Raw genomic sequence first — 16,402 nt, 5'->3', positions numbered from 1 at the left:
ACCGTTTCAACCCTTATTCCGATACCGGTCAGTGTAATAGAGCCAAAAGGTAGGCCCTATGCGTCGAAGGTAGAAATGATTTCAAGGTTATTCATTCTTCAAAAACTTATTTGTTTCCATGCGAAATTAGTTCGCATCCTACTAAAAACTAAATTGTTCTGTAATGGAATTAATTTTTTGAAATATCTTTTATTTTTGTCCTGTAAGGTACAATTTTGATTAAACCAAGGTACAGTAATGAGATAAAAAACAAACAAGAAGAGTCAGTAAATCGACACAATATGGAGGGGAACATTTATAGTCACTTGGCTGGGTTGTCGTTCATATTACCTAAAAAACAAATAAGCAAAAGTCAAGCACAACACGTAAATAAGTGTAACACTTATCAGCCTCTTCCTGAATATTACAAAATAAAGGACGGCTGTGTAAAGAGCCGATGAGCCGACAACCCATTTTAACCAACCGCCAACCCGATTTACTGACTCTTCTTGTTTGTTTTTTTATCTTATTACTGTACCTTGGTTTAATCAAAATTGTACCTTGCAGGACAAAAATAAAAGATATTTCAAAAAATTAATTCGATTACAGAACAATTTAGTTTTTAGTAGGATGCGAACTAATTTCGCATGGAAACAAATAAGTTTTTGAAGAATGAATAACCTAATAAGCGCTTGATCAATTTTCTAATTTTTTCTGCAGTTCTGCTAGTTCATGTGCTAGTTGAACTGAAATACGATTCCCCATTTTCCCGAATAAAACTTGAGTATCCTAATCACTGGGTGCAGGGAAATAAAATGATGACATAAGAACCGTCATGCCTTGTTAAAAGGCTTACAAAACTACACATATCAGCAGAGGATATCCTTTATATTATTCGTAAACTTGAACGAATTTAAAAAGAAGGGGGGGGGGGGCTGGTGTCGGTGAAGCACACGACACCAGCCCCCCTTAACTTGAACGGATTTCACGAGGGGGGGCTGGTGTCGTGTGCTTCACCGACACCAGCCCCCTGCGTATTTTTTTGGGGGCTGGTGTCGCGTTCCTGTGCAACACCAGCCCCCCTTTCCAAATAGTGGGGGAACAATGTCGGGGGGGCTGGTGTCGAGGGGGTCTGGTGTCGGGGGGGCTGGTGTCGGGGGGCTAGTGTCGGGGTAGGGGTGGGGGCTGGTGTCGGGGGTCCACTGTCCGCATGCCCTATGGCAGACGCTTCCGCTTCCGTAGCCGTTCCTTTTACATCACAAGGTACAAATGATATTAAATACTGAAATTTGGCAATTAACGAGATCTACAATAATTGCTATAGAAACCAATATCAGCTGCGTAGCTCCGCTGATATGCGAGGGAAGAACTAACCTGGATGCAGCTTTCGGTACTTTCCAGTTTGCAATTTGAATCTGTTTCATCTTCTTCGTTGGCATCCTGATGCTTTATTCGGTATTATTTTTTATTTTTTCCATCACCGGCACGTACTGCTTAGAGAATTCTGTTTATCTATCCCATTAAAGATATCGACCACTCCCAGTGATTTCCAGTATTTCATTTGGGATTTTGGCATTGCGATTGTACCCTTTTTCACCATTGGTTACGCTTCGCCGCCAAAATACCTCCATCCACGAAGACCTCTTCGGCTTCTGTGGGCCATTTTGCCATTGTTTTCTTTCTTCACGTTCTTGGCATGGCAAACTATCGTATTGCTAATTGGCTGGTTCTATTGCCATGCTCAACCCTGGTAGGTCCAAGTTTGAAAACTATTACCAAGAGATTGTTCAAATAAAAGGACTTAAAAATGATAGGTTTGAACCTTACGTTTTTGAGCCGGGCAAGCATCCGCCGAATCCCAGCTATGAAGAAACGACTCTTTTCAATTTGATGTCTATCGGCTCCATCGTAGCGGTTTTTGTTTTCGCTCAGAGTCCCCCCTTCAGTCGTAGCAGTTTTTTCAACAGTAATTTTTTTAAAACAGCACAGCAAATAAATGTAACGATAAATTAAATCTCATAAAAATTTTCAGAAATCTTTATGATTTATGCCTTTGGGGCAACTATCCTGTTGCTTTGCGTCATGTTTATTACCAACGATGGATTCGTTTATTGGATGAATTTCAAGACTCCACCTCATCCTGAATAACCAGTGGTTATTCTTGTATTGGGTCTTGCCGGTGGTCTCTTCTCTTTCTGCAGGGAGGTAACTAGAGAAAAAAAGCAGTTTAAAAGTTGGAAAAATATTTATCAAATTCGGTCTGGATTGAAATACCTGATACGTGGGTGGATATACCAATGGGTGTGGCCGCGCCTCAGTCGGCTTCGCCCAGTACGCCATACTTATCAAAAGATTGAAAAGGAGTTGAAATCTAAACCGGATTGGCCTAAATTAGGTGGCAAAGACATATCTAAAGGTATGGCATGCATTATTTATAGAATTCTTATCCAAGGTAATCCCGATAAATTACGAACGCAATTTGCACTCAGATCTCGAACAAGAGGCATTACAAGTCGAACCTCCCAGCCCGAACGAAAAAGGGGCGAGCGATTCCGTGTCAGGCGAAGATCAAATCCCTTCATCAAGTCCAGGACGCAACAGCCTTTGAGATTTAGTTGGTAGAGGCAAAACTACGTTTCGAACGTTCCAGGGCAGCCGGAGAGGCGGTTATACGATTAACGGCCCACAACTAGAGCAGGACTATCCACACGAAAGTATCCCATTGAAGGTGCCTGTTACGAATGTCGAAGTTCAACCATCGGTTCCACGTTCTCCGCTACCTAAGACGACAGATGAGGAGTATGAGTACGAATTCCATCCACAACCGCCCTCAATTCCGGACGAGTTTTTGAGTGCCCAGAGTTCCCCAGTTCAGGTTTTGGCCATTCGCCTATTTGAAGACGAGGAACACGAAGTGGCTCCACCTCCTTTTGAGATTGATGTTGAACAAAGAAGTCCATTCAGCAGGTCAGTGCAGATAATCGATGTCGGAGCGAAAATGAGGACTCCCTCTTCTTACCAACTCCCCCTGTTTTCTTGATTCCATTCCCAGCAGGAGGGGACAAGGGGTGTTCCAGTTAGTCGACGAGAAGAACGCGGAGCAGCCAGACTCTGATGTCCAATTATTGGCCTATAGGGTTTCCCGCAGGCCATCAGACTTGTCGTCTTCGCAGTAAAGGCGTCATCTGAATGGCCATGGACCACACCCGGCGGAATAACACTAGCGACAATATCAGCATTTACACCAGACTGTTGAAAATAATAATTTCTGCCTTTTATTCAGATAACTTTTCTTGATTTCCGTTTTCTTCAAGGCACCTGACTACCTGAGAAATTTTTTAGCAAGAGTAATAGGGGATTAAATTGACCAGGAAGGATCAGGATAGGATGGCCGTGATCTGGTAATTTGGGCAAGGGTGGTACAGTGATAGTTATTAATTCGGGAGGTGAAGGAGACGTGATCTCATTCTCGCTGCTAAGATCGTGACTCGACTCAAGGGAGGATGAGCTTGTTATCATCTCTGTCTGCGAACTGACGAGGGGAATAGTAGTACTGTGAATGACGGTGGTAGGGTTGCCAACTTCTTGCGGATCGATAATCGGAGCATCTAAATTGGACGTAGTAGTGACAGTGACTGCAGGACGAGTTGTCGCTTGATTGAGCCCGGCAATTGCAGATGCTGCATCGATGGCCGCCAACATGGTGAAATAATCTTCGTCAAAGTCACCACCTGTGATAATACGTAATGCTTCGGGCACTGTCGCATCCACTCCCATTGTACCGGAGATCGGGCTCTCGCCCAAGGGACGTGACTGACACTGACAACCAGCTTCGACCAGAATGAAATCGAGTTTGGCAGCCATTTCGCCACCCTCTGTTGTTAGAATGTACAACGGCTGGGGTGCATAAACCTAGACGAGATAGGAATGAAATCGAGTTTTAGATTATAAGAATGCAGTGGGCGAGGCAAAACTCTATTCCATTTTTGAAGAGAAATCGGTGTTTACTTGAACGCAGTTGCCGCGTAAAATGCGGCATTTTCTTTCATAGCATCGGTCATACACCACTGGTTGTTTGAAAGGTCTGATTTGGACGATAGCCACGCGTTTCCCTATGGAACATGGAAGTGATATCGAGAAAAAATAAAATAAAGAATAAACAAACGGTATCATGCTATTCTTGGCAAGACGCTGAAATAATCAATAGGACGCAGCTGCGTGATCCCGATCGATTAAGAGGAAGCGGGGCGGGAAACATTCAAAAGTTGTGTCGGTCTATATGTCCTTGGATTAAGTGATTAAAAGTAAAAGAGCAGACTTCATAGACTTCATAGACTAATGGGACAAAGTTTACCAGGTTACTAAAAGGAGATTTCTATCGGATTATGACTTGGTCATAATTTCCAAAGAGTAACAAGTTCTGACATTAACACTGTTTTAATCGTGATTATAAGAAAGCAAACTAGTAAGATTCTACTTGCTTGAGGTGGCAGAAAGACCAGTGATTGGATATAAGACTGTAACTGTACTACGGCAGCATGGGCTGGCAGGAGAGTCAACTTCAGCACTAGCATGGCTAGGAAGGATGTGGACAGTTTCTTGTCTAGTTTCACTTTTTTCCTCTTCTTCCGATTGACTGGAATCAAATTTCCTTAGAAAAGAGATAATGTAAAGACACCACATCTATGATTTCTATACCAGATTCCTTACCTTTTGAATCTTGACCTTGGAATGGGTAGCGTAGTGTTCAATAACTTTTGTAATGAATCAACCACTTTAAGTGTAATGACATCAGAGGCATAGCCATGGCAGTCACCTGAAGCTTCACAGCAACGAAGAATCTTGCTATCCCACTTATCTAAGCCTAAAAGAGACGATCCACCAGAACAAGGTGGCAAACTGTCTAAGGCACAAACCACGTGCGAGATCACATTCAAAGAAAGAAACCCTTTTATCAACTATTATCGAAAGCAAACAAAAAAAAGTCGGTACTTTCTTATTACAGATAGTGTACATTGATAATAATACCGCAATTTCCATCCTGAAATCTGCTGACAGCTGCAAGGAACACTTTGAAACTTCTATCTTGGTATAAAAATTCAAACACCTTAATGTAACAGTTCAAAAGGGGTAGTCCCCAGGGCTGCCACTTTTTGAGAAGGGGGAACCCTGGAACGTTGCCAGTCTAGGGACACAAAACCCTAAAAGCAGAGTCATAGAACCATGGTTGGTTCACTATGGCCAGAGGCTATGGCATTCCCCCCTTGCAAAAAAAGGGGATGCCTTGAGCAAGCCAAAGGTCGAAAAAACAGTAGTTGTTACTTCAAGCAGAGTCAACACTGACCGCTGCTTCAAGTAAAAGAAAACGACCAGTAAAAAATAAAATTATTTAACAAGTAGCTTGCTTGTTATTTAATGTTATTTCACTGGATATTTTAATTTCGATAAAAAGCAGTACCCAGTACATAAGATAACAACTGTGAGTCAAATTTCTTTGTGTTTCTTAATAGTTAAAATACATTTGATTAGGATTTTAAGTAATACAGTTTAGGTTTTAAATACACATTTAATTCGTCTGTCTGTGCAGCACAGGCTTCGCAAAGGGCGCAGCGCCCTTTTTGCTGTCGGTGGAAAATAGACAATTTTGACACTAGTGCCCACCGGCTGCCGGGGGGAAATAGATTTTACCTACGGGCACAACGGCAAATTGTTACGTTAGCGTTTCCGTCATTCTGTGGTTGAAAAGTGAAAAGTTTATATTCAGTAACTTTGCACTAGAGAATTTGTTTTGATTTCATTCAGCAGTTATAAGAATAGCTTTTCTATGATACACGAATTGTATGGAAGATCCATCTTTTTTTACATTTTATGAAAGGTAAAGTAATATAATTTGTCATGGGTGCTTAAAACACGTTTTCGTTGTTTTTTTAGACTGGTTTCCAATCTCAACTTAAAACGGAAATATTTTTATCAACTATTTTCTTAGCAAGACTGTTTGGCTAAATCCAGGTATTCAGAAACAAAATTTTCTTCTGTGTTTCATTATCAAGATCAAATGGTTTTTTGTGCCATTCAGTATTTGTACAAAATGGAAGACTCTGAAGCCCAAAACGATGAAATCTTGGCATTAAAAAGTATTTTTGATGATACTCAAATCCATGTAAACAACTCCAGTCACCCAACTGTTGGTTGCATATATGTGAAGCCAGAAGTTCCTGCAACATTTGACATTCAAGCAAATAAAGATGGACAGTTGCACAAATTCCGTGTTCAACATCTTTCTCCAATTGAATTGCATTTTAATTACCCAGTTAACTATCCATCAGAAAAGCCACCTAACTTTACATTAGTTTGTAAGTGGCTGAGACGAGATCAGGTATTCTGCATTTTATTTTCTATTTTCAAATGAGTACCATTTACACTGATCAGCATGTCTTGTATTTCAGCTTTCAAAGCTTTGCCAAAAGCTTGACCAGAAGTGGGAGGATGATGTGAAAGGACAGGCTGTGCTCTTTGAATGGATACAAATACTGCAGTATGAAGCCTTAGAATGGCTTGAAATTCACGGCTACTTAGACCTGTCATGGGTTTATATGACAGGTCAAAATTCTAGACTGTCTTGTGGTCCATCAGATTATCAACAGTTGCCAACTGCTATTGCTGGGTCAAGATTAGTTATGAAAATGGATCCCAGAGCTGTTTGTGATAACCAGTATGAAGGAGACCTCTTAGATGTGTTGTGTGAATATGAAAGGATAGCAGAACAATTGGTGTTTGATAAGGCTAGTCACACATGCAAAGTTTGCTTTGAGCATAGGTTGGGTGTGAATTGCATACAGTTTCCTAGCTGTGGTCATGTATATTGTAAAGAATGCATGAGTAGCTATTTTGAAGTCAAAATCACCGAAGGAACAGTAAACGGATTAATTTGTCCCGAAGACAAATGCACGTCACAACCTTCGCCTGGTCAAGTATGCATTTAACACCGACAGTGCTAATTGTTAGAAAAGCAATGAAAATTTGTAATACCTTCCAAACTAGATCAAAGAATTGATTAGTCCTGATGCCTTCGAGCGATACGATTCTTTGCTTTTGCAATCTACTATAGCATCGATGATAAACATTGCGTATTGCCCGCGACCACAATGTAAGTTTTTATGGAGTTTTCTTTCGTTTTCCTTATATACTTCATATGCATAGTGTTTCTGTACAGGTCAATATCCCGTGTCGTACGATCCGGAAAGCAATCTAGTTTCCTGTCCCTACTGTAACTTCCATTTTTGTCTCATGTGCAAGGCAACCTACCATGGAGTTGCTCCTTGCAAAATGAGTTCAAGTTCGTTCATCATCATTGTCGTACTGGCAATCGTTCAAACTTAGCTAACCATTGGGTTTTCTCTGTACAGCGGAAAAAATGAAGCTCTTTGAAACATATACTAACGGAGATGATTCGACGAAAGTTGACATGGAAAAACGATATGGAAAAAAACAGCTAATATCAATGATAAACGATATTCAGGCTGAGACTTGGATTGGGGAGAACAGCAAACCGTGCCCACATTGTAACGCCCCTATTGAGGTAAAACTAATTCCGTTTTATTAGATGAATGTGATAATTTACTGCCATTACTGTTGCATTTGTTTCTCCAGAAAAAAGATGGTTGCAACAAAATGTCATGTCCTCGCTGCAGCAGTTATTTTTGTTGGCTGTGCCTTACTCAGCTGGATCCTAAATGCCCATATTTGCACTTCTCTAATGCAAGTGCTAGATGTAATTTATTCGAGGGTTTAGTTCAAGATGATGCCGTTGAAGTTGATTGGATAAATATTAATGGTGATACTGATGATGATTTCAGCGAAGATGAAGATTTCATTAATATGCTGTAAACGTTGTTGGCATCTAAAATTCAGTAAAACCAAAAACATTACCGAAAAATCTTTTCGAATAAATTTATTATCGGAAGTTTTTTCAAGTTCGAGGTGTTATTTTGGTGAGTATATCGAAAATGATCTTTCAGCCTCTGTACATTTCTTGCTTCGTACTTTTTTACTAGGAAGGGATAGATTAGTGGAATTATTGGGATCTTTAGAGATAGATCTTTAATTCTTTTCCATTTCTTTCAATTCTGGAAGATTGTCGGATGCCTGTCCGCGATGACAGTTGTTTTTGTTTGTTTTTTTATTGTTTTATTGTTATTTTTATTTTTTTTGGGGGGAGGGGGTCGTTGAGTTTTGGACATTTTTTATTTTAGGTTGGTTATGTCAAAATTAGTGTGCCATTCATCATCACTCCTCACCTTGCTTTTCAAAATTAAAAGACTCAACTGTATTGCAGTTTTATGTATACAGTACCCGCAAAAAGTGTCCGAACGCGGGCCTTGTTTTGGACTTTTTTACATTGAGTCTTACGGCGGCGGGTACCTAGCGCGGACCGGGAAATCGGGCTCAAATATGTCAGCAAAGCAATTAAATTTTACAGTTTTGCTGACAAAATAACAAGCTATAGGGTACTAATTTTTTAATTTTTTTTCTAATAGGATTTGTTGACCAGCATGCTGGTCAACAAATAAACGAACACTGCCCCTAATTTCTATAGCGTCTTATGGCACCATGCCCTATTTATAGATATTTATTTCGTATGTAAGGAATCATTATGTACATAATACAATTATTCCGTTACATAAAGAACTCTTTCGTTAATATTCTATGTTAATGGCTATAGTGTAATATCAATATTTAATTAAGGAGAATTTTTTTAAACAGGGAAGGTCATATCTTGTTACCCGACAAAACTAGTTAAATTTTTTTCCACCAGGGGCGCTGGTTTTACAAACGAAAAGGTTTTTTGTTTACTATATACTATTTAAAATGAATACCTGAATCTGTTTGACAAAAGGAGAAACACTTTTCAAAAACTCGACAAGGATTTGTCTACAAAAAATAGCGACTGCTGTCACCACAGATAGTTAGCTGTCAAAAAACTACTGGGCGAATACATCGCCCCTGGTGGAAAAAAATTAAACTAGTTTTGTCGGGTAACAAGATATGACCTTCCCTGTTTAAAAAAATTCTCCTTAATTAAATATTGATATTACACTATAGCCATTAACACAGAATATTAACGAAAGAGTTCTTTATGTAACGGAATAATTGTATTATGTACATAATGATTCCTTACATACGAAATAAATATCTATAAATAGGGCATGGTGCCATAAGACGCTATAGAAATTAGGGGCAGTGTTCGTTTATTTGTTGACCAGCATGCTGGTCAACAAATCCTATTAGAAAAAAAATTAAAAAATTAGTACCCTATAGCTTGTTATTTTGTCAGCAAAACTGTAAAATTTAATTGCTTTGCTGACATATTTGAGCCCGATTTCCCGGTCCGCGCTAGGTACCCGCCGCCGTAAGACTCAATGTAAAAAAGTCCAAAACAAGGCCCGCGTTCGGACACTTTTTGCGGGTACTGTACATATATAAATAATTTTTAGTGCGTTGGATTTGGCAAGAAAAATTTTATCCATAGGGAAATGGAAAGTGAGAAATCAAAATCCAAAGAAACTATTAATTTGATAAAACAAACCACTCAAATTGAAGCGCAAACCACGAGGAATCAGAAAAAGGGACTAGCTTGATTCCCCATCCCCCCAGCCCCCCGTTCCACTTTCTCCATTGGTTTTTGCCTTCAAATCCGAGAAATTCGAGGACTTTGAAATGATTTTCGAAACCGAAAAATTGCCTTGATTTGATTTGGATTTGTCGCAAATTGTCGTGATTTTATTAGAAAAATCAAATCAATTTTCAAATCCAAATCGGCCCCGATTAGCTCTAATCGGGGCTCACGTCCCAACCCGAAAAATCCATTCGGGCGGGTGGGGCATTTTTAAAAATTACTTTTAAAAAATTTTTGATTGGATTTGGATTTTAATGTTATGGATTTGACAAAAATCAAATAATTTAGGATTGATTTGGATTTGATTTGAAATTTTAGATTATTTTTACGAAATGATTTGAGTTGGATTTCGAATTTGTTAAAATGATTTGGATTTGTCAAATCCGACTTAAAGTACCAAATCCAATGCACTGATAATTTTATTATTATTTTTATGTTTCTCCTGCTAACCAGGAATAAGAGATATACATCATCATGCGTCTCCTGGAAAGGTGACGGCTGCATTTTCATCAAGCATATGGGTATCAATTAGAAACATCCATGTTTTTTTATTACCTACACCAAGTGGTTGTACTATAAAAAAGCGCGTTTTGCGTACGACCATGGTGGTCATAGCCGGATAACTCAAATTCAACGCTACTTGGAACGCAGCGCTCCTAGCGGAATTCTACCCTCAACCCTCCATGTTCTTAAACAACAGCGCTGTGAGCGGCTGAGCTCTCACACTTTAATATTACACCGTGCCAATTGTTGCTGTTAATCAACACCCAAGGACAAATATCTGTTTCTGCACGATTCCAGAGGCAGTTGCCCTAAATACATTTTCTCGTATATATTTTATCATAATGGCTTACAAAAGGGTGCAGGTAATGCAAGAATACCTTCTTGTTCTTGGTGCCCACAGATCATGGCTAAGAAATCCACTTTTATTCGCTAGGAACCAAAACAATGACTGATAGTGTTGGATCCGATCGTCGAAGCGACATATCTGGTCACGGACCTGGTGGCGTTACACCAATATCTGCCAGATTAAGGATGGATGCTGTTTGTGTGATTGACCTCAATCAAAGTGAATATTTAAGTCACAGAAAAAAAGCATTTGACGAAGTCAGACAAGCTACTACAGCAGTCAATGCCAATTGTCATCATGTTCAGGTATTAGAGTTTTTGTTTTTCTTGTTTTGTAAGGTAGTGATCCTACATGTATTCTCAAAGTTTGAAAAGCTGGACTTTGGTGAAACAACAATTTTGGAAACCTTTTACAATGCTGATGTGGCTTTAGTGGATTTATCAAACCAAGTTCAGCAAAGTGCCTTATTCTATCATTTGGGTGTCAGGGAAAGCTTTGGTATGAAGGAAAACATCTTACTTTACAATGATATAGACCCTGGACTTACTTTAATGCTCAAGGTATTGCGTAGTTTTCAGAAAGTGCTATAGTTTTAAAAATTTCCAAAATAAGCACCGATTTGAACTACAGCTGACAGTCAATTGTTTGTGTTTATATTTCAGAGATCATGCAGCAATTACACGTTTGTGTCTTATCGTACTTTAGAGTGTGGCACATGTGTTGAGACTGACCCTTCTAGTGCCCGTTTGGGATGTGGTGAAGATACTGGAGCAGAAGCAGGATTCAAAATTCAGTTATCCATTAAGCTAAGAAGGCTTCTACAAGATGTTGAAGTACAGTCAAAGGCTCATATGAAGGAGAAATTCCTTGCAGATTTAAGAAAAGCTAGAGAAACATGGACCGGCCAAGAGTTAATAAGGGCATTACAGGGTATGAGAAGGAGGCTTGATGATCCAAATATACTCTCAGGTGATGTTATTCTGAATATGCTAATATCTTTCAGGTAACGTCGTACGTCTTACATATTCTGTCGGAAAGTATTCATTACTAGCCTTAATTCAAATTACAGAGAGGTTCAGGATTACGATGCGATGGTAACGTTATTAGAAGATCTAAAAACGGTACCGAACCGACATCATTACACGCATACACCAGCCATTCGACATTTGTATGCATTCGCCCTTAATCGCAGAAATCGGGAAGGGGATCGGGAGAGAGCTCTAGAAGTAATGAAAAAAGCACTAGAAAAAAAAGAAAATCACGTTCCTGATATTCTGTGCCTATGTGGACGTATATACAAAGACATCTTTGTCGAATCGCAACACACTGACATGGACAGTTTGCAGAATGCCATTCATTGGTATAGAAAAGGTTGGTATCTCCCAATATTTTATGTCCCGTATTCTTCTCTAACCTATCATATTTACCTTTACGTTGATGAGTTTTGTTTTGTCCCGCTTTTGTTTGTTAGATAATTTTTGGGCATGTCCACAGTCTTATTCCGTATGATAATTCTACCTAGAGTTTGTCATTTTAGTTCTCTGGTGTAGTGTGTAGTTTTAACGTTGTTGCCAAAACATCGATTGAATTAGGAATCTTTTCAAATTATTTTAGGTTTTGAAGTGCAACCCAATGAGTACGCGGGAATCAATTTAGCCACGCTCCTGGTTATCGCGGGAAATGAGTTTTCCAAGTCGGAGGAATTGCAACATATTGGCATGGTGCTTAATAATCTGATCGGACGCAAAGGATCTCTTTCGTCACTGAAAGATTATTGGGACGTGGCAACCTTTTTCGAGATTTGCGTCTTGGCGGAAGATTATGGCAAGGCAGTACAAGCAGCAGAATGCATGTTTAAACTCAAACCTCCAAATTGGCATTTAAAATCTACCATTGGTAATATCACGCTGATCAATCGCTTCCGACATAAAGCAGACGAAAGTACTGGTGGAGCGGGTGAATCAACGCCGTCTCCGGAAGAACAGGTCTTCAATTTCTGGTTAGAGTACTTCGTAGAAGCTACAAAAGCAGAAACGGAAGAAACGATTCGATTTCCGATTGTTATCGTGGAACCCACAAAAGTATTTATGCCATCTTACGTAAATGTTCATCTGGGAGCAGAGGAAAAGTCACTGGAAATCTGGAACATGTGCCTGGACAGTTTGCTGGTAAGTTTACATCACAGTCCAGTCTTATTTCATTAAGTCTAATTTGATTGCGTAATATTTTTTGTGTATCCAAGGGCAAGTGTCGCCAAGTTCACCACTGGCTATTTAATGCCGAAATGATTAAGAGTGTCTCGCTTTACAAACGGGATGAACGATGTCTTTTTCTTTACGTCCACCAAAACTCGGACGATTTTCAAATGATTTTCCCATCAGCTGCCTGTCGCCAAATGTTCTACGATCTGGTTCTCCAGCTTACCGCTGACCTGGGCGAAGCTTTTACAGATCTCGATAGTGACTTGACTCCCGGTGCGATTCGTTACGAATATGAATTAGACGACCAGAGTAGGCGAGTCGTGCTGGGAAAGGGTGAGTGAGATTAAGAATGAGGCCAATTTTTTAAAGGAATAAGCACCAACTTGAAAAATGTTTTATAGGAACCTATGGTGTCGTATACGCGGCTCGTGACTTTGACACTCAAGTAAGGATTGCTGTCAAAGAAGTTCCCGAAAAAGATATCGGTGAAGTGCAACCTCTTCACGAAGAGATTAGACTCCACTCCCAGTTGCGACATCGGAATATCGTTAAATATCTGGGCTCCATCTCTGAAGGAGGATTTTTCAAAATTTTTATGGAACAAGTGCCAGGAGGGAGCCTCTCTGAGCTATTGCGATCAAAATGGGGTCCTTTAAAGGAGAATGAAGCAACTATTGCCTATTATACGCGTCAAATTTTGCAAGGATTGAAATACCTCCATGACCAAAAAATTGTGCATCGGGACATCAAAGGCGATAATGTTCTCGTGAATACGTATAGGTATTAAGCTGGTGTAAAAGTGAAACCAATGATATTTTTTTTTGTAACCCCTCTTATGTTTCTAAAAGTGGTGTAGTCAAAATTTCCGATTTTGGCACGTCAAAGCGACTTGCTGGTCTTTGTCTCAGCACGGAAACATTTACTGGGACCTTGCAATATATGGCGCCTGAAGTAATCGACAAAGGGCAACGTGGCTATGGAGCTCCAGCAGATATTTGGTCTCTTGGTTGTACTATTGTCGAAATGGCGACCGGTAAACCTCCGTTTATTGAATTGGGATCACCCGAGGCCGCCATGTTCAAGGTACGTCACATCCGAAGCGATGCCTATACAGAAAGAAATATATTTTTTTTTTATTTATTTGTTTATCCTGCTGTATAGGTGGGCTACTATAAAATGCACCCCGAGATTCCTGTAGAAATGTCAGATCGAGCCAAACATTTCATCCTGCGTTGCTTCGAGCCCGATCCAGACCGACGAGCAACTGCTGCAGAACTAATGGAGGAAAACTTTCTGTCCGAGTTCGTTTTGAATTTTCTATCAGTTGTCTTGTTAAGTTAGCTAATGCAAACACATTTTCTCTTTTATGTTGTGTCGTAGGAAGAAAAAAATGGGACGTCTTCCGTCTAACCAAGAATACAGCCGTAGTGTATCAGTTCCCGTTGGAGATCGTTCCATGCTCCGGACAGAACGCGGTAGTCACCTACCAAGAATGGCTAGCTCGCCTGAGGAAAAGTATTGACAAACAATTTCTGAATCATAAAACGAACAAGATTGCTGCTCATTTAATAGCTTCTCCATCATGTTAATTATTTTTCTTCTGTTGATTGCTTCCAGCGGATTTGCTTATATGACAAAAACAAGCCCAGCTAATACATCTATACATTCACCAATGTCATCGCCGGTCACGGTCCCAGCGCAATTAAGCTTCACAACCAGGTAAATTATTTTTAACTTAAACTTCATTCTATGACGATAAAAATCATAAAGTCTATGTTGCTCTTTTCAAGCACTGTTATGTCATTGGACGAGGATTCTCACGTCGGCGGAAGACGAAGCTCTGCAAACAGCCATGGAACAAACACTGGACCATCGTCAGGTTATTTAAGTCCCTTCCCCCTTAGCCCTGAGGTTGATGGTTGCTCGTCTAAAGGCGGTGGCATTTTGGGCGAAGGAGTCGAACTCTCTCCAGAAGATGGGTTTTACACACTGAAAAAAGATTCTCAGCGACGACAAACGTTGACACGTGTCCTTTCGCAAGATGGGAAAAAGATATGTGAAGTATGGCTTCGCTCGTTGGAACGTGAAGTTGGACAAACTCCGCTGACTGCACCGCATTTACTGACGTTGATGCGAGGCTTGCGTGATTTTATTCCAGAACAAAACAAATCTGCAATTGAAGCAGCAATAAGTACGCTTCGAGAGGAAGTCGATTTTGACGTGCTTGCACTCAATCACATTCAACTGGCATTGTACCTATTCCAGGATGCGGTAAGATATTTTGTCGTCCAATAACTTGTTTCCTGTACATTTGTAATAGTTTGCCGTGTTCTTGTTTAGCACATGTTGGTTTACATTTTTTTGAATCAGCGTTTTCTTCTCAATCGTTCAGGTGAATGCCGTTTTGCGGATGCACAGTATCAAACCGCATTGGATGTTTGCGCTTGACAATTTGGTTCGCAGCGCTGTGCAGGCAGCGATAACAGTTTTAAGTCCAGAGCTAGGTGCCAATCTCGCTGGTGGTGAGTCCAGACGGATAAAGGTATTATAAATTGAAATCGAATGTCGAATCTTGTTTCTTTCTCATGCTTCTTCTTCTTAAGAGTGATGACAGGGACAGAGTGGATGGAAGTGGCGAGGGTAAACAGCTCGAAGCCTGGGAAGAGACTGGGGAGAGAGTAGAAGAAGGATCAACCTCAGGAGTTTCAACAATCAACTCAAACAAATCACCAAAAGAATCCACGGTGAGACGAACAGATGGTTTCATGTTTTTCGTTCTTTGTTTGTTTTTTTTCTAACCAAGATTGGTATTTTAGGATCATGAGCGACTTCGAGAAGAACTCAAGAGTGCCTTAGAAACAGTGCAGCGTGAAAATTTGCGTTTAATGCACGAGTTGCTGGACACACAGCGTAGTTACCAGAATATTTTGCTGACGACATTGTCTCATCAACAGATTCAAAGACAACTGCTTCAGCAGCTTTTACCGTCGAGACCACTGCCAGAACGAGTCGTCGAAAGTATGAATCTAACTACTACTTATGACTGCTCAAATATTTATCGGCTGATTAATTAGGCGACCCCACCGTTGACTCGTTGCTCGTCTCTTGGTTAGAAGCCAACGGTTTGGAAGACAACGAAATAACATTGTTCACTTCGGAAGGCTATCTATTGGCCGATGTCGTTGCATTCTTTACCAGAGAAGATCTTCGAAGGCTTGGCTTGCGTGGTGGTACCGAATTGCGGCTGTGGAGAGCAATTTTAGAACAGCGAACCCAATCGACTGTAGGTTTGACCTGAAGTCAAAGAGTACTAAGGGTTCACCTCATGTTGAACTCATTGAATCTAATTCTGCATGTCTTGTGTGGTCGTATAATAGTCTTCGAATGAAACCAAATCTGCCTTCCTTTTCCTTCCAATTTTGTTCCCGTCTTTCCAGGATTTCTTAGCGTTTTCTTGCTTTTTGCCAAGAGACGTTTGTAGTCGTCTGGTATGTGCCATAGTTTTTATTCACTCTTGTGGATCCTATTGTTTCGTGGTTCGCCAACAACTCATCTTGTAAATTTGTCCAATTCATCTCCCATTCGCAAGAGCATGTCTACCGTAATACAACAAGCCTTTTACCATAGTTTTCTAGTCTTTATAAATGAGAGATGTTGAATTTTAAATACTTCTTGCTAATGATTTTTTAACGACGC

At 40.2% G+C, this 16,402-nt stretch overlaps 3 protein-coding genes and 1 long non-coding RNA gene across 7 annotated transcripts; 3 read left to right on the top strand and 1 right to left on the bottom strand.

The window, feature by feature from the left end:
- Positions 1 to 1,194: 1,194 nt before the first annotated feature.
- Positions 1,195 to 3,266, top strand: LOC116922374. Of its 3 annotated transcripts, XR_006646477.1 has the most exons (7): positions 1,195 to 1,242; positions 1,304 to 1,434; positions 1,506 to 1,729; positions 1,794 to 1,945; positions 2,012 to 2,395; positions 2,469 to 2,946; positions 3,035 to 3,266. It is a non-coding gene; the product is annotated as an uncharacterized LOC116922374 (long non-coding RNA). The 3 variants fall into 3 exon arrangements; XR_006646476.1 differs by having other exon boundaries at positions 1,304 to 1,729; XR_006646479.1 differs by having other exon boundaries at positions 1,304 to 1,729; positions 3,032 to 3,266.
- On the bottom strand, positions 3,232 to 5,168 carry LOC123466502. The gene is made up of 5 exons (XM_045173387.1): positions 5,008 to 5,168; positions 4,690 to 4,937; positions 4,461 to 4,630; positions 3,988 to 4,091; positions 3,232 to 3,891 (listed from the first exon to the last, which is right to left on the bottom strand). Exons 1-5 carry the CDS (start codon positions 5,017 to 5,019, stop codon positions 3,289 to 3,291), a joined length of 1,137 nt encoding a protein of 378 aa, XP_045029322.1. The 5' UTR covers positions 5,020 to 5,168; the 3' UTR covers positions 3,232 to 3,288.
- A 127-nt stretch (positions 5,169 to 5,295) lies between these two features.
- On the top strand, positions 5,296 to 7,942 carry LOC116922317 (E3 ubiquitin-protein ligase RNF14). Of its 2 annotated transcripts, XM_045173386.1 has the most exons (9): positions 5,296 to 5,458; positions 5,567 to 5,854; positions 5,911 to 5,988; positions 6,056 to 6,355; positions 6,426 to 6,950; positions 7,021 to 7,126; positions 7,193 to 7,315; positions 7,386 to 7,558; positions 7,630 to 7,942. In XM_045173386.1, exons 4-9 carry the CDS (start codon positions 6,068 to 6,070, stop codon positions 7,864 to 7,866), a joined length of 1,452 nt encoding a protein of 483 aa, XP_045029321.1. In that variant the 5' UTR covers positions 5,296 to 5,458; positions 5,567 to 5,854; positions 5,911 to 5,988; positions 6,056 to 6,067; the 3' UTR covers positions 7,867 to 7,942. The 2 variants fall into 2 exon arrangements, with proteins under 2 accessions (XP_045029321.1, XP_032784594.1); XM_032928703.2 differs by lacking the exon at positions 5,567 to 5,854.
- A 2,419-nt stretch (positions 7,943 to 10,361) lies between these two features.
- Positions 10,362 to 16,332, top strand: LOC116922300 (mitogen-activated protein kinase kinase kinase 15). The gene is made up of 17 exons (XM_032928676.2): positions 10,362 to 10,521; positions 10,593 to 10,810; positions 10,871 to 11,065; positions 11,168 to 11,508; positions 11,575 to 11,876; positions 12,120 to 12,673; positions 12,748 to 13,039; positions 13,108 to 13,486; positions 13,555 to 13,789; positions 13,868 to 14,007; positions 14,087 to 14,221; positions 14,324 to 14,425; positions 14,497 to 14,977; positions 15,099 to 15,248; positions 15,310 to 15,450; positions 15,523 to 15,724; positions 15,781 to 16,332. Exons 2-17 carry the CDS (start codon positions 10,604 to 10,606, stop codon positions 16,002 to 16,004), a joined length of 4,080 nt encoding a protein of 1,359 aa, XP_032784567.2. The 5' UTR covers positions 10,362 to 10,521; positions 10,593 to 10,603; the 3' UTR covers positions 16,005 to 16,332.
- Positions 16,333 to 16,402: the final 70 nt, after the last annotated feature.

The sequence above is a fragment of the Daphnia magna genome, linkage group LG5 (genome assembly GCF_020631705.1).
Source record: "Daphnia magna isolate NIES linkage group LG5, ASM2063170v1.1, whole genome shotgun sequence".
In the NCBI taxonomy this organism is placed as follows: Eukaryota; Metazoa; Arthropoda; class Branchiopoda; order Diplostraca; family Daphniidae; genus Daphnia; species Daphnia magna.
Note: the sequence above shows the minus strand (reverse complement) of the source record. Positions and strands in the feature narration are given on the sequence as shown.

Excerpts from the sequence above, each read along its gene's own strand:
- LOC123466502 (XM_045173387.1), bottom strand. Across the intron at positions 4,631-4,689 it reads CCAAGGTCAAGATTCAAAAG|GAAATTTGATTCCAGTCAAT; the intron begins GTAAGGAATCTG and ends CTCTTTTCTAAG. Across the intron at positions 3,892-3,987 it reads TACGCGGCAACTGCGTTCAA|GTTTATGCACCCCAGCCGTT; the intron begins GTAAACACCGAT and ends TATCTCGTCTAG.
- LOC116922317 (XM_032928703.2), top strand. The coding sequence starts at position 6,068 with ATGGAAGACTCTGAAGCCCAAAACGATGAAATCTTGGCATTAAAAAGT. Across the intron at positions 7,127-7,192 it reads GTATTGCCCGCGACCACAAT|GTCAATATCCCGTGTCGTAC; the intron begins GTAAGTTTTTAT and ends GTTTCTGTACAG. Across the intron at positions 7,559-7,629 it reads ATTGTAACGCCCCTATTGAG|AAAAAAGATGGTTGCAACAA; the intron begins GTAAAACTAATT and ends TTGTTTCTCCAG.
- LOC116922300 (XM_032928676.2), top strand. The coding sequence starts at position 10,604 with ATGACTGATAGTGTTGGATCCGATCGTCGAAGCGACATATCTGGTCAC. Across the intron at positions 10,811-10,870 it reads CCAATTGTCATCATGTTCAG|TTTGAAAAGCTGGACTTTGG; the intron begins GTATTAGAGTTT and ends GTATTCTCAAAG. Across the intron at positions 13,040-13,107 it reads GCGAGTCGTGCTGGGAAAGG|GAACCTATGGTGTCGTATAC; the intron begins GTGAGTGAGATT and ends AATGTTTTATAG.